The following is a 17,636-nucleotide window of genomic DNA, read 5'->3' as shown; positions in this document are numbered from 1 at the left end:
TAAATGCTTGTGGTAGTTGCTAAGCAAGTACTTCAATCAGTATGTCATATGTTTTAAGTCCCTATAATCTATACTGATAAAAACACTTCCGGAGCTAAATTAACTGCAATGGAAATGTAATAAATGTCATTTATAATTCATCCTAAAGGTTCATTTCTGAGGTCTCTTTGATGTTAATTTTCTTTGAGTAACATAATCCATGAGAGATGGATTCCAATTAACATCTCGCTTGCAAAGTAGTACCCATATCTTCATAAATTATAATCGTTTGTAAAATGGTGTTACTTGATAAAGTACAATGTCCAATTTTATTAAAGTCTTTTGCAAAATACTTAAGTAAACACTTTGCATCCCAGGCATTTTTACATAAAAATTCCTGAAATCGGTTGAAGGAAGTGCAGTTAAAGCATACAGTTGTGTTAATTTGTTTATATTGAAAGATATAGGAAATACGTCATTTCACGGAAGCGCCCAAATGACCTGAACTTGTTTTTCCCCAATGAAACTACCTGTATCTATAAACGTTGCTGAATATATATTTAAACCACAGTATGTTCACATTTTGTCCAAAGCCTAACAGTTCCTGTGTTTTTGTTGTTGGTGTAGTCCTTAGTTGAAGCCAATTTTTTTTATTTTTTATTTTCAGTATTTAGTAAGTGATACAAAACAAACAAGTAACGTTTATTACATTATTATTACATTACATAGTAAACTGTTGGAAATTCATATTTTCATTTGTGGACGAGATTCATTTCACTACGTTTCGGAACAGAAGTGGAATACTTTGATTAATTGTATTTGGTTTGTTTTTCAAATGCTGAATAATGCTTGCTTATGATCATACTTGTGAATATATTTTATGCCACAGGTGAGTTTAAACTGCTAAAAACAGTATTTTTTCAATTACATGCATGTACTGAATCAGGTTAGAGTGCATTGCTTTGTTCGAAAATAATTTGTTCAGAATTGTGGCTCATGGAATGCATACCATTGGAATAAAATCAGGAAACGGGAAAAAGGGAAAAATTAATTTCCCACCCAACGTTTTGGGAAAGACACGTATCCGGTGTTTCGGGAGAAACTGGAATCCCACCCAGCTGTGATCAGTAGAAGTTAACATGTATGACAGGAACTATTTGTGTACCATTACAAACCATAGAAAAATTATTTTTTTCTGAAGTATTGATTTTAGTTGCAGTTTATATTTTTAGTATGTTCTAACTCGTGGTTTGATAACAAGGAATTACATTACTGTAGTGTGAAAGTATATGGTTGTGCATGAACACAAATTTCAGGCTTTGCTAAAAAAAAAAAAAAATTGTTAAAAATATTTAAACTTAAAATGCATGCAGAAAAGTCTACATCAGCTCACGAGCAAACTGCAGACATCTTGGATCCCCATTGTGAAATTGTTTTTTAAGAACATCTACACTTTTATTATTCTGTTTCTTTTCTTGCTCTGAATTTTCCGTGTGTCTTCCACATTGTATACATATTCAATAACCATTCAGTAAGTCGGCTTCGCCCTCATAAATAATCATGGAACAGTGATGACAATAGGGTGTGGCATTAGAAACTCTTTCATCAAGATTACACTAATACTTTCATTAAAAAATTATTAGGTATGGAATCTTAGTATGTATAAAAGAATTGAGGGATGCATTTAAAAAATGTTATCAGTTATTAATATAAAAATATTTCCACGAATACTATAAAAAAAATTTTCTCGTGAGTGGATGTTCAAAAAAAAATTGGGAGGATTTCCATGATCATTTTAATCAGTAGCCATGAAGTCTCTTGTTTTCCTTACCCTGTTAGTATTTTATTTTAAATAGAGTTTTTGTGTGAATTAACAGTCACAAATTAAAATGTTATGTTGCAGGTCACAAGGTATTGAAAAAATATTCAAGTTGAAGGAAGTTGGTGTAGGCTGTGAGAAGTCTCAATGTATATACCTGGTGCTGGCAGACCTGATCACAATGAAGCGTGTGTGTGATCAGATCTGTGCTGAAATAGCACATGATAGACACAATGTTTATCACTTGATACTGGTCCCATGTAGTCTCTTCAGTATTGAACAGCTGTTGGAGGAAGAAGGGATATACGGAGAGGTCACTGTCCACACATTCTCTTGGGAGATGCATCACATCGACACCAACCTGCTATCCCTGGAACTTCCCTGCTTGTTCAGAATGTTGTTTGCAGATGGTGATTGTTCATTTTTACCAGTAGTTGCCCACTCTTTGTGGTCTCTACAAATGCTCTTTGGAAGATTTCCTTTATTTTTGGCTCATGGCCGCTATGCTGTTCAAGTACAAAGAATGCAAGAACTTCTTTTAGAAGAAAGTAGCAGTGTTGAAAAGTGTGCTTCTGATATTGACTGTGTACTTTTGGTAGACAGGGACATTGATTATGCGTCAGCCTTGCTGACACCAGTCACGTACTCTGCTCTCCTTGACGAGGTGTTTGGCATAACAGGAGGCACCATAGAGTTAGATGAAAGAGTGCTCGGAGCCAACAAGACACTGACGTATAAGCTTAGCAAATATGACGAAGTTTATGATAACATAAAAAACAAGCACTTCTCTGATGTTTATTCGTTCCTTAGTGCTAAAACAAAAGAGCTTCAAGTAGAATTTGAGCGGTCAAGTAAAATGGCTTTGAATGAAATAAAACAATATGTAAGTACTCAGTTGCAAAAAGTGACAGCTTCAAAACGTGCTCTTGCGTATCATATTGGTGCTTGTGAAGTGGTTATTGGTGAAATGGGTCAGTCCTTTGAAAATCTTCATACAGTTGAACAAAACATGCTGGATGGTAGAAATCGAAGAGAGAATATAAACTATGTAGAGGAACATCTAGCAATTGCTGGAAAGATTGCATCATTGAGATTGCTGTGTCTTGCTTCATTAACACAGGATGGACTGCTGCAAGATGAAGCATTATCATTCAAAAGTCAATTTCTGCATGCTTATGGCTATGAGCATTTAGCAACATTTAATAACCTGGAGAAGATGGGTCTTTTCACCCAGCAAGGGAGCGCACTTTCCCTGAGCAGTCTTGCAAGCGACACCGCGGGGAAACTGGCGGATCGTGTTGCTCAGGTAGTGTCGTTACCCAAGAGAAGTGCCTTCCAAGCGGTGTCTAACAAACTCAAACTTTTCCCTAACGTTAATGATAAATACGATCTCAAAAACCCAAAAGACATGGCTTATGTTTTTAGTGGATCATACATTCCTGCAGTGTGCCAGTTGATCCAGATGCTCATAAGGCAAGAACTGTCTGTGGACGAAATTCTCAAACAAATTCCGGGACCATCATCAAAAAGAGGGAGTTTTTTAAATGGGGCAACTGCTCCTCGGACTTATTTGGTTTATTTTATTGGTGGGGTTACATATGCAGAAGTTGCAGCATTCCATTTATTAGAGAAACAAACTGGTACAAAAATCCTTGTGGCTGGTACATCACTTACCAATGGAAATAAATTGATAGAAAGTGCTTTTGGATGAGTGGTTATTTTCAGGATTGACTGTTTGCATTTTGTGGATATGTTTTGTGTGTGTCACGCATACTGAATTTATGGCAGAGCCTAGGCATGTGTGTATCTATGCCTGAATAATGCTAGTCATTGTAGCAAACAATTGGTCTGCAGTTCTTGCCACGATTGTTAAATGTTAATGAGTTCCTATATCCAGCTGATGCTGGCTACAGATAAAGAATATAAAATATTCTCAGGGATTTTTTTTACTTGTTAGACAAGTAGTCTGTTCTGAAGCTGGTCAGCCTGATGAGTTTTGCTTATGCGCTTAAACTTAATTAAATTCTCTGCATAATATTCTGATTTCTTTCTGGTGTTATAACCATATTGTCCATCACTTAGGCAGAGTTTCATATAAGCTTAATTGTAGATGCATTTTGATTGAGCTTCAGCTATTAACGGTTTTTGGCTGCTGGTGGGATTTCACGGTAGAGAATTGTTGCTTTTTTCACAGTACAGAGTTAAATACTTTTAGTTCTTTAGACATGTTAATTTATCTGTAGCTTTGACACACACACATGCTTGAGATTACTCATATATTTGATGATAATATAATTTACACAAATGAGGAGAGTGCGATTGAGTGGTTTAATCAATTTGTAACAACCTAGACTAATGCCCTCCCCCATTGGTTAAATGCTTTAATAATCAATTTAGTTTTGTTGTCCCATCGCGTTCAGTACATTGGTTATATTTGCAGATATCATGTAAATAACATGTTTTTATTTCTTTTGAGAAAGTTTCCTGTGTTTGCTGTATGTTTTATAATCATAATTTACTTTATTTCATGCTTTTTCAAATTATTCTGATGATTTGCTTACTTTATAGTGGATGAGCCCCTTGACCTTATTTTTACCTGTTTGTTTGTAGATTTAGGTTTTTGTGGAATTTAACATATTTTCAAAAGTAGTGTTTGTGTTACTTGCATAGGCGTGCGCACGGTAGGTGCCACAGGTGCCTTGGCACCACCATTAGGGTTAACGTTATTTTGTTTTTTACAAGCAGAAATAATACATACTTACAAAAATCCGTATTATTTCCAAAAAATATGTTTTCCAATCGTGTCGAGTTACAAATATGTGCTCATAACACTATCAGTATATCAATTACCAATCGAACCAACTATACACACGGAAACAAGCCAGTTGCAATTACTTGTGCTCTACACGCGGGCCGCGGCTACGAAACTTCTGAAATGTAAATACTTCTCATAGTTCTCCTCGAATTACATAGAATGCGCGCTCGGTGTCCACTGTTCACTCCACTCGGCAGGCGCACGGAATAATAGCCGCCGTCCGCCAGGGTTTATTTTTAAAAAAAGAGAGAGTTTAGTTAGTTAAATGGATAGGCTTACTCGATGACTTATATGCAGTCGCCGACAAAACATTTTTGTTGTATTTCAAAAGTTAAAACTTTTGCCTACTCTTATTTGTGTATTTTTATTATTTTAATATTTACATATTTAAGGAATGTTACAAAAACTCCCTTGATTTGTTGATTTTAAAACTTAACATTTGAGAATGTTTTTTATAGCATTTATTTGGCGTCTTCAGAAAACATGTAAGTACGGTTTTTCAAAGCCACCAGCATGAATTCCGTGCAAACCATTTGTGCAATTTACTTTATGGCTCAACAAAGCTTAAAACTGTAAATAGTTTAGTAGTTTTCCTGGTGATTATAACGTTCAAAGCCATAATTTGTCATAAAAAATTTTAAAATTTTTACATCTGTGTATTTAATGTTTTTGTTCGGAAACACCTTAAATAGCACCATTTTGCGCTTTCAAATCCAAATTTTTCCGGGGGAGGACCCTCGGACCCCCCCACTTTAGGCTCGGGGTCCGTGAATGACAGGGCTGTTGTGTAATCTGGCACCACCAATACTGAAGTCCTGTGCACGCCTATGGTTACTTGGTTCATAAATGAGAGTATTAATGTAATTTTCTTTCATAATATGCATTCACCATGATTCTTTGTCTGAATGTAAGCTGATGCAATAGTGTGGCCTATTGTGTAAGAAGGAGAATAATTAGAGAAAGACAGAGTTTGTAGTCGTGAGAAAAAAACGTTAGAAGTTGTTGGGCAGCTGTTACCATTTGCCATGATTGGCTGGTAGTTTTTAATTGATCTTTGTTTTGAAAACAGGGAAGAGGTTATGTGTAACTTGTTTGTAAATTTTACATGTACTTTTTTGGTGTTTGCAAGATTGCTGCCTCAATGACTAAATTTTCTTCAAGTATCAATAAAAATATTTTGATATCAGTTTGGTGTCTGAGAGACATTATTTCAGTAACAAATCTACAGCAGTAACTATTTCTTTGGAACTAACTTGATTTTTCAGCGCCCAACTTATTTATACAAGTGTTTATGAATGTCCACTTCAGGCCGAATTTTGAACTAGCCGGGGAGTTCTGGAGTGTGACAAATATTCACCTTTGGTGACCTGGGTTCAAATCCTGGTGGAGAAAAACCCACATTTGCCAGTGGCAAAGCTGGTAAATGTTTTTGTGAGTCGGTGGAATTTGTTTCGTTACTGTTACATTCCCCACCAAATTCATTTACTGCTCCACCTTCACCTCATCCCATGTGAAATAATATTCAGGCTGGCCGGAATGGCAGTTCCATCCATATTGATCCCGTATCATCAAAAATCATGTAGCTTTTCATTTATTTCATTATTTCTTATGTACTGTATTTTATCGCATATTCGTCGCACATTTTATACTAAAATCAGGTTTGAAAAGTAGGGGTGCAACATTTATGCGAGAGAAAATTTTTTTTTAAGTCAAGTTATTCATAAAAATAAAGCCCATTCATGGAAAGTACGTTTATGCAAAAAAAAAAAGAGTGGAGTATACAAGAGCACGCCAAACAATTTATATTAATAAGTAATACAAAAAAACCTTTCTTCAACTTTAAATAGAAAAACAAAATCTATGACCCGAACGCGAGCCACTTGAATGTGTGACAACTAACGCGTAACTATCGTCGTAGTAACACCACGAAAGAGTGCGGGCTATTAAATGTAGTTAACTCGGCACTCGACAAAGAGCGCGCGTTGTATGAATCGGTGAGATATTGATATTAGACTACGTGTGCGCGCTGTATACGGGAAGCAACATAACCAAACATGAATGATGCCAACTAGTTCTGGCTACGTTTTTATAAGCGGTACACCGCTGCGACGCAGACGAACAGATAAAGGTTATAATGTTTAAAAAGTCTTTGAAAGAAAATTTACACATTAGACAACCTCGTGTTTCCGTTAAATAAGTGGTAATGTCCGAATAAATAATTACATCATTTTATACGGAAGAGATACCTACACAAAGCACTCGGAATCTAATAGCGGGACCAAAAACGTCATGCAACGTTTACGCGAGAATTTTTTTATCCAAATTTTGACGCCCTAAAATATGGGTGCGACAATTATGCGCGTGTAATGATTATGTAATAAAACAGAGTAACTTATTTACACAATTAGCTTTATTTTAACGTGCACCATTGGTATTTTCATTCTCTCGTAGAAAAAGTAGGCTGTTAGTCAAGACAAATGCTGTTATTTTAAAAAATTTATAATTCAATCCCAAGGAAAGATAATTTTAAGTTCAGTTACTGTATAGTACATATCACAATTAGATTGTAATGTGCAGTGTAAAATAACTTTGTCCTCGGTTTTAAGTTGTAGTTTTTCTGTTAGCACTGCCCTGGTTTCAGTTTGCAGTGTTGCAAGAAAACCTTAGAATTCAAATTGAAAATTTAGAATGTTAAAAATTTACTACTTATTTTATTAATGTGCTGTGTTTGATAATATTAAATTTATAGGTCCATAGTAATTTTAAAGGGCGACAAAAATTAAAACTATAATTTTTTTACTAAAATCCTTTTAGCAAAGTCAGTTAGGTTAGGTTTTAATTTAATTCAGTGCATCCATTGTATTTTTTTGTAAGTTTGGAAAAAAAGTATTGGAAAAGTAATTTTATACAAAAATAATATGTTACAAAATACAGTAGACTCTCGATTATGTGGGTGCGGGGCGGGTTAGCCATGCCATATTTCTCTTTCATGAATTAATAATGTGACGAACCAACAAACAATATTTTGCCTTTTCCTCAATTGCTATTGGCTTCCTTCATTGCATAATTATTTCCCAAGTGTTCAGCAAACGTTAACATTCTGCATGTCAACAGCAGCTCTGGAGAGAAGAGCCAGAAGCGTTAAGGGCTAGTCTACCTTTGGCCACTAGGATGCGCTAGTGGCAAATGCGCTAATGGCAAATCGGTTTAATAAAGAACAGTGTCTGGAATTACGTTAACTGGTTAAATAAGCTTTCTATAATAGAAAAAAATTAAGTTTATGCTTTTTAAAATCTTATTTTAACTTAAATATATCTCCTATATCAAAAACATTATTTTGTAACTCAGAAATGTTGGTAGTGCCTACTTAGGAAAAAAAAAGTTATGCCCAAGCCCTATTATGTAAACAATACAGTACATGAATTTTCAAATTTAATTTTAGGTCGATTGATCTCTAAATGTTATTCATAAATTATTTAAATGCACTTAAGATGTATTTAGTTATTAGTACTGTAAATTAATTTGAATGTGAGTAGTGTCTTGATCAAAATGGTAGTCAGCAAGCACACTTACCAGTTTGGAAAACAAATTATTTTCATTCAAATACTCTCTTATGGGAAAAAGTATTTGACTAATGCTGTTTTGATTATCACTCAGTTTATTTGAACGAATTAAGGCGTTACTTTTAGGGGCGGGTGTTAACAGTTGTTGTCTAGATAGGATAAAATAAATTATTATTTTTCTACATTGCTTTAACCCTGATTTTTGGTTATCCGTGGACCCCTTGTCAGTCATAAACAAACCCATGCCCGGATAATTGGGAGTCTACTGAACAAAAAAATTGATACACTGTATAAAAAATACATTACAATAAATAAAGAAGTATTTCTTACCTTCTATTTTGTGAATTAGCCACTGGATCTGTAGTGAGCGGGTCAGCAGTATCCACATTAAAAAAAAATAAACGCCACCTGCAATGATCAAGCAGTATTCGAAGTTATATGATAAGTGCATAAATTTATTTTTAGGTGGCAATGAAGGAATCTAATGATCTTTAACTCTTTAATACTCAAGTTTTACTAAGGTAATAAAATAACTTGTTTTAATTTAATGCTCAATGCTGTGCATGTTTATAAATTTACACTTTCAGGAATGACACATTGGCTTCTTTTTTTTTGTTAGTGTACACAAACGTGTACGTGATGAAACTAAGATTTTCCATTTTTAATTACTCAGAACGTTATTCCAGGACTTAATACTAGGGCGCCAGAGGTCATCAAGAATTAACAACAAAATAACACAAAAAAACTTATTTTATTGTTTTAATCATAATGAGAAACCTCGAGTCATGGAAATAATAACCAAACAAACAAATATTAAATAAAGTCTATGGGATGTCGTAGATAACCTGACTCTTGAATAAAATACAAAATAAATAAAGTTCCTGAAATTGTTCACTGAGTAAAAGTTTTGGGGTTTTGCTCCGGCTTGCTCGAGCATGAAACGCCTAACCAAAAGACTTCTGGACTTGTGTACATATAGTTTGTGCTAATGTGAGTAAATTTGCCGTTAATCGCCGAAAGTCAATGTTCAACTAATTTTATGATAATTCAAAGTTTATATAATTATAGTTCGCGTATGTTGACGGTAAAATTTACGCCAATTTTAATATATAGCGATGATGCAGACCATACCTTAACTCGGGATGATTAAAGTCGTTCGTAAAATACTCCGTCACTCACGTGAATTGAATGCGATTCTTCTGCATTCAATTACAGGGCGTCAATTAACATTGCCCAGTATTTTGACGTAATTTCCAGATCAATAACGCCGAAATTAGCATCGCCACGAACGAAATATTCCCAGAGGGAATACACTACCACACGCACTAAATGGCGTCATTTTCCACTCTTTCTCTTCTCTCTTGCCGAAATTAAATTGTTAATTGAAAAGGGCCAATCACGGCCGCGACACGTTAGCGTCCTTTTTAATGAAGCCAATGAAATGTCAATATCAATCAAGCATAGGCTCGTTAAAGCTGTTCCGAACGCCGCGCGATTATTTATTTTAGCAGTTGTCATGACGACACAGCACGAGATGCGCGCGCCGCCATGCGTGGAACAAAACAAAACACTGCCGAAAGTATCGGGAAGCGGTATTAACCTCGAACGTAAAACAATAATAAACAGTTTCAGTTAGTCTGATAATACCGTAGTATTACAGTGCCGCTCCCGACATAAATTTATATTTCACTGTCCAAAAAGTTAAATTCAATTTAGATCGTTAAAACAAATAACTGGAACTGGTTACTTCACAAGTTGGCAACATTGCGATGAAAGTTGAAAAACGTTATTCTCTTGCCAAACGACACTACTCTTCGTAGGCTGGACAGTCGCACTGTTGTTTGTAAACATGATCTGTCTAAATGTTGTGGAGTATCAGTTACCTGATTAGGCGAAGCAAGGATGTAGAAGAAGGCTCACCAATCTCCATACATGGTAAGTGACAGCTGAGCAGAGAGGTCGACTGCGGTGTAAACCACAGTGCTGGGATGGCGGTTCAGCCAACAATACCCTGTTGTAGGCGATCGACGTCGTGAAGACTGCTGGACCAGTGTGCTGTTCATCGATGATCGCATCACCTGATGTCACCAATGACATCACGATGGATGCCGTGGTGTCGTGCTGATGCGGACCCACCGGGTCTGCGGCGTGTTCGCTGGGGTCGTACCAACTGGTAAGAGCTGCTGAGTCAAATGTCCAACACATGACTCTACATGTGCCTTGGACTACTGCTGCTGCTGCTGCTGCTGCTGCTGCTGCTGCAGCTGCATCTACTGCTGCAGACGGTGTCGAAGGGGACCGCAACAAAACTCGTTCAGTTCGTCGGCAATCAGAAGACACACACACGTTAATCACACGTCCTATAACAGTTCTTATCACTTGCGCGATATGAATATACAGCGTCCTGTGATCGTGCCTCATGCTATCACTAACCCCTCTTCTTCTCTTGCTCCCCTAATCTAACATAAATTAAATGACTCGAGATTCCTCAAACTCATAAACTTAATAATTCATAACAACTTAATAATAAATATAAACATTAATTGAACACATAATAACTCTGTTAAATAATAAGGTAATGCATAAATAAACAGTATTTGCAACAATAACATTGCATAGTGTTTTTCAATAACAACAACAGGTTATTGTTTACCTTTATTGTAGGTGATGAATAAATAAAATATATTTTATGGATGTTATCAACATAATATCTTCACCTAGTAAATAATTACATTCAATTTCTTAATTGAGATTTGTCAATAATATTGGGCTTTCAATAACATATTAGCATATTTAATATGCTTCTCACATATCATATGTGAATATTTTCCTTCATCACATGTTATACAATAGCTACACTTATTTACAAGAAGAGACATTATTTGCTTCTCAGCTATGAAATAATGACAATAACCTCAAGATAAATATTATTGATTGAGTGCTAGTGTATAGTGTTTATGTTTTTAAAGCTGTTCATTAAAGACAATCTTTAAAATTCTTTATCTTTCATTTCTTCTTTTCTCAATATAAAGTGGAGTGTTTTTACATCCTATTCATAAGAGTGTGGATGAAGTTGATATCCACTTATAGTTTCGGGTGTCCTGTGGGAACCCAATTAAAGTGCATTATTAACTACTAGACGATGAAGAAGCATAGGTAGGGGCAAGGCAGTAGCCTGGATCAAACTGTAAGTACTCATACCAACAAGTGTGTTCATTTAGTAGGATATTAGTCAACTAATCTTTAGGCCATTAATTATATGTAGTATTTAGTTGTGTGTTGCATTAGTTATACATTGTAATATGTCACATAGTGTTTGTACACATCTTATGCCAAATATTATTTAAAACTCACGTGTATATCCATTGCTAATATGGTCGAACTCGACTAATAGGGTGATAATAACTGTGTCTCAACACAGTAACTGTACACACAGTACATAATATTTGGTATGTCTCTCTAGGACAATGTACCAAACCAACGCTCAGGCAACACATATGCTCCAAGCACAAATATCAGTTGGAATAAAATCATCAACTGACAAACACCCTAATTCTTCGAATATAAATTACCATATCGAAGCAATGAGGTACCTATACACCTGGATTACCTCTATCAACTCATGAGGATATATATATATTTAAATTTCCTTAGTAACATAAACAATACAATGATTTTTTAGCATAACACAAGTAATAATGGTACATATTTGGTGTTCTAATCCACCACAGGTGTTTTGTAAGGCCTAAGCTGACTCAAATTGTAATTCCCTACAATTTTTCCTGTATCAGGGTCCTGTAGAGTGTAGCAGTTACATTTCTCCACAGCTACTACTTTGTAGGGACCTGAGTACAATAAAAATAGTTTCTTCGCTAGATGAGCCCACTTGTTACTAGTTGGTGCTGTACGGCGTAGAACTAAGTCTCCTACAGTGAATTTACTGATCCTGGATGCTGGCTTCCTTTTCTTCCTAAGGTCGGCTTCTCTTGTTAATTTATCTCGTACCAGTTCTCAATTTCTTCCTGAGTTGGCCTCTCCATGTCTTGTTCTGGTTTGTCGCATTCCGGTATTAATTTCGGTGGTAACACCTCCGATCTTACTGAGCATAATTATTTTGATGCTCCTCAATTACAGCTTGAGTGTAGCTGCAATTCGCAGTCTGCTGAGGCTGCGTTCCTGTGCAGTTGGGTGGGATCGGCTGCTGCCGAGCAAAATATCCTCGCTGCATGGGATACGATGTGGTTGGAGGATGGTTGAGTGTAGAGAAACTCGCTGGTGATTGATTCACAGGAGCGGTGTCTGCTACAGGGGGATGCAACATATGCTGTTGCATATTGTTGGGCGGCTGACGGTTAGAGTAACTCCTGTACTCCCACCTGGGTGGCCTTCCATTTGGATCTTCAGGACGGTAATGCTTTCCCCACCACTGGTTTTGGTTGTGGGTGTAGGGTTTCTTCGGCTGGCGGTTTCCTTGATGTTGAGGTTGGAATTCCCTCCTGGTCTTCCACTTCCCTGTCCGGTACTGTTTCGCAGGCTGCCATGACGTGCAGTGGACGTTGGCCTTGCCGCCGTCGTTACCACGCTGCCAGGGTGTGTAGAGTGGTGCTGCCTTCTGATGTGTAGGCTTGAGGTCTTTCTCCACCTCACTATTGTTGTTCCTGGACAGCCGCTCCAGCCGGTCGAAAGCGAGGACCTGTTCGCGGAACTCTGTGATATTGTGGAAGCTGCGCCCTGTCAAATGTACTTGGTACTTGATGGGTAGCTGGGAGGTCACCATCGCCATGAACTCAATATCACCCATCTCTGGTTCGAGGTAGCGCGTCCTCTCGAACATTTGAGACAAGTGTGTCTCCAGAGTTCGGTTCTTCTTGCTATCATACCGCTCGGTATGCAGACGTGCTCTCAATGTTCCCTGTATTTTCACATTCCAAAACTGCTGTTTGAAATGGCTTTTGAATTCTTGGTAGGAAGTGATGGTACTTTGTAATACCTCCCACCAGTAATACGCATGGTCCCTCAGTGCAGTTGCCATGCATTTCAGGCGTTCAGCATCACTTAGCCTGAACATGTCAGCGTATTCCTCGAAACGTCAAAGGAATCTCATTGGATTCTCTCCTTCATGGGCAGAGAACCTAGGCATCGCCTCTGACCATTGGCGTGCCGGGTGGTGCATCACTGCAACGGGATCCAAGGTGGTGTGTGTGTTAGCGGGGTTGGAGCGTGTGATTGGGAGCTCAGGTTGCTCAACTTGCGGTGAATCACAGCTACTGAGGATTTCATTGGCATTGGTGTTCAGGGCTGGGGCCAATGCTACATGCTGACTGGAGGTGCGAGTAAGATTGTCTACCCTCAACTGCAATACCTTCTCTTGTAGCTTGCCTACCTGCTGCTCTATGTCCATTGAAAACTCTGTCTGCCTTTTCACTAATGTGTCCACCTGCTCCCTCATGTCTGTGGTGTGATTGATTACCACATTTTCAATCATGGTCTGGCATGTGGATTGAATTTGTTCCAGGCCACAGCTGTTCTGAGCAGCTTGCTCAGCTAATTGATTTAACCTGTCATTCAGCTGGCTGGTCTGGGTATTTAACTCTGTTGCTAACCTAGTTGTAGTACTACTGCACTGCTGTTGTATTAGCTGCAACTGTGTATCAGTGTAGCTTTCGTGTTCTGCCAACCGCACAGAAATAGCAGCCACACTACTTTTTACTTCACCCATTTCACTTTTAAGGGTGCTATCTATGACTTCCAGTTGTTGTTTAATACTACTATTGAGACTCTCCTCCAATCTAGCACTAGTGCCCTGTAGACTCTCCTCCAATCTAGCATTCTGTTCTTCTAGCCTAGTACTAGTTCCCTGGAGACTCTCCTCTAACTTAGCACTCCTAGCACTTTGTTCCTGAAAACTAGCTTGCTGTTGTTGGTGGTTAGCTTTCACCTCTTGCCACATGCTTTGCAGCATGATGAGCAAGCTAGCACTTGTTTCATTACTAATTGCAGCTGGCAATAAAGGTAAGTGTATGTGTGGTGTGGTGGTAGCTTGGGGTGGTGTCACATCTACTCTAGCCGCTCCAGCATGTGTTACTGGGGTAACAAAATCTGTGTTAGGTACTTGGCTAGGTGATGTGGGAACAGACACATCTACAGTGTGTGTAGACTCCACACTGCTGTCCCTGGAGCTGTCCTGACTGACACGTCTACTCCTTCCCCTAGTTTCCATATTTACTTATAACTTACAACATAAGAACACAATACAAATATGCACACTATCGGCCCCACAGTTCGTGCGCCAGAAAAATGGTTTGTAATTTCTTATTCCCTTCTGTACACAAACGTGTACGTGATGAAACTAAGATTTTCCATTTTTAATTACTCAGAACGTTATTCCAGGACTTAATACTAGGGCGCCAGAGGTCATCAAGAATTAACAACAAAATAACACAAAAAAACTTATTTTATTGTTTTAATCATAATGAGAAACCTCGAGTCATGGAAATAATAACCAAACAAACAAATATTAAATAAAGTCTATGGGATGTCGTAGATAACCTGACTCTTGAATAAAATACAAAATAAATAAAGTTCCTGAAATTGTTCACTGAGTAAAAGTTTTGGGGTTTTGCTCCGGCTTGCTCGAGCATGAAACGCCTAACCAAAAGACTTCTGGACTTGTGTACATATAGTTTGTGCTAATGTGAGTAAATTTGCCGTTAATCGCCGAAAGTCAATGTTCAACTAATTTTATGATAATTCAAACTTTATATAATTATAGTTCGCGTATGTTGACGGTAAAATTTACGCCAATTTTAATATATAGCGATGATGCAGACCATACCTTAACTCGGGATGATTAAAGTCGTTCGTAAAATACTCCGTCACTCACGTGAATTGAATGCGATTCTTCTGCATTCAATTACAGGGCGTCAATTAACATTGCCCAGTATTTTGACGTAATTTCCAGATCAATAACGCCGAAATTAGCATCGCCACGAACGAAATATTCCCAGAGGGAATACACTACCACACGCACTAAATGGCGTCATTTTCCACTCTTTCTCTTCTCTCTTGCCGAAATTAAATTGTTAATTGAAAAGGGCCAATCACGGCCGCGACACGTTAGCGTCCTTTTTAATGAAGCCAATGAAATGTCAATATCAATCAAGCATAGGCTCGTTAAAGCTGTTCCGAACGCCGCGCGATTATTTATTTTAGCAGTTGTCATGACGACACAGCACGAGATGCGCGCGCCGCCATGCGTGGAACAAAACAAAACACTGCCGAAAGTATCGGGAAGCGGTATTAACCTCGAACGTAAAACAATAATAAACAGTTTCAGTTAGTCTGATAATACCGTAGTATTACATTAGATTTGTTGAAAGCAAGGGAATTGTTAAGACGGTTTTGTTTTCGAAAGAAATACAAATGCAATGTGTTTATTAGTTATCAGTCTGTTGCTGTAAAATGTTTTTTTTTGTGCGCTTGTGCTATGCGGTTTAAATATATTCCGCGACATTGTCGCTAGGGGGGTGTAGATCAGTATATTCTTGCTGAATTGCAATAAGCCTACGTAGATTCTACTGGTCTTTTAATGAAAGTAATTGGCAGCTAAAATAATAAATCAAAGAAGCCATCTGACAGCCATTTGCTTTAAAAAATGTTTCTTAACCACCACACTATTTTGTGCCTTAGTCATAACAATGACTGACTGACTGTACTGTACCTACAGCATTTAAACAGCTATATGTATTGATAAAAACTCAGTGAAGACATATTATTTAGTTATGTTTAATCATTTCTTTATCATTTGAATGCTTATTACATCATAATAAACCATAGAAAGTGAAGCACACAAAAAAACTATTATAGATATATAGTAAGAAAAGGAATAAGTACATTCTAAAATGGTTTTAAGAATTTTTAAAAATTATGAGAATATTCTGAATACAGCAGTCTTTGAAAAGAACTGTTATCACCATTTTGAGATGACAGAAACTGCTTAGTACTTCAAAAATTATATATATTTATATACATACATTTGAGCTTCCTAAAAATTACAGCTTACAATAATGTTTGACACTAAACATGTTACTTTAAATATGTTCTACCTATAAAAAAAATTTGCCATTTACTCTGTATTTGGGCCCAAGTTTGGTATAGTGGTATGGAAATTGAGTGATTTGCTGATTAATAAATTTTTTATCTAAATACAATGTTATGTATGTTATAAATACAACTTACAGGGGTTATTCTAGGACTGATGGAGCACTCTTTTAAATTGTGTATTCATGTATAGGTGGCAGTCTTTTTAAATTAGGAAATATAAACTGCTGCATGGAGAAATGATTGAGAATGGATTTTAATATAAATATGGGAAATCTCCAGCATTGCTTTTCTTTCAGCAAAAAAAAGTTTTTCAATGTACATGCTAGCACATTATACTTTTATACCTTTCACATATACACTTATGACTTCGTATCATTTTCTCCAAATTGTCATTTATTGAAAAATTTTACTTCAGTGTGTTTACATGATTGTTTCTTACACACCAACAATCTCTCTCCAAGACTTGATTCTACTTCTGGTTTTTTTTTAAACACAACTGTTGTAATTGATTGCATAAAAACACATTTAAGTTTCAATTGTAAACTTAAGATTCTTCCACTGCATTTCATTCTCTCTGTGCCATTTAAAGTGGTTTATGTTTTATATATTCCCGTGAAACTTGGAAGAGATTTAGTTGTGACAGTGTTTTGAGAATTTGAATCTTAAGGTTAATTTTGTGTTTCACAATGTTGGATATGAAGAACATAGTTGTAACTTTTAGCACTTAGAAAGCAAGCAATGTTCAAGTTTTATAGAGATTATTTTTTTTCATATTTGTTTTACATAAACATGAAAGGTATAGTTTCTAAATGACACACAGGTGTAAATTTATGGCTTCTAACACTGCCTGGAAATATATATGCAAGCATTCAAAAACTGAAAAACACATTTTAGTTGAGCATAATTTGACTTTAAAGCGGGACCATTTTCCAGATAAGGAAATCATAATGAAGTATAACAATGCAAGGAATAAACCAGTTTTCAGGATGAATGTAAGTGAAAAATCACAAATTTGTTTTTTAGAGTTTTTAAATATTTTTTTATTTTTTATTTATTTCTACACACACTAATAGTTAAGGTGATACTAAACCCTAATCAGTAGTGATCACTTTGATGGTATTTTATGTATATATTACTAATTAAAGTAGAAACATGGTAAAGTAGTTTGTCCTAAAGTTGTTTGACCAAATGTCGTTTGTCCTAAAGTCGTTTGCCCTTAAAGCATTTGTCCTAAATTCGTTTATTTTGAAGTTGTTTGTTCTAAACTTTTTTTTGACCTTAATATTGTTTGTCCTAAAGTCGTTTATTCTAAAACTCGGTGCAAAAATTTGTCGATTCTATACCTACAGTCGTTTGT

The 17,636-nt window shown here is 36.6% G+C and overlaps 1 protein-coding gene across 1 annotated transcript in view; it reads left to right on the top strand.

Annotated features, from left to right (window-relative positions):
- The window catches only part of LOC134529818 (vacuolar protein sorting-associated protein 33B), a 28,981-nt gene extending 13,436 nt beyond the window's left edge, over nucleotides 1-15,545 (top strand). The window contains exon 2 of the mRNA XM_063364298.1: nucleotides 1,883-15,545. Coding sequence (XP_063220368.1) covers nucleotides 1,883-3,509 — 1,627 coding nt within the window. The 3' untranslated portion in view covers nucleotides 3,510-15,545. The remainder of the gene's footprint in view (nucleotides 1-1,882) is intronic.
- Nucleotides 15,546-17,636: the final 2,091 nt, after the last annotated feature.

This window comes from Bacillus rossius, chromosome 2 (genome assembly GCF_032445375.1).
Source record: "Bacillus rossius redtenbacheri isolate Brsri chromosome 2, Brsri_v3, whole genome shotgun sequence".
NCBI lineage: Eukaryota > Metazoa > Arthropoda > Insecta > Phasmatodea > Bacillidae > Bacillus > Bacillus rossius.
This window is presented reverse-complemented; position numbering and strand designations above follow the sequence as displayed.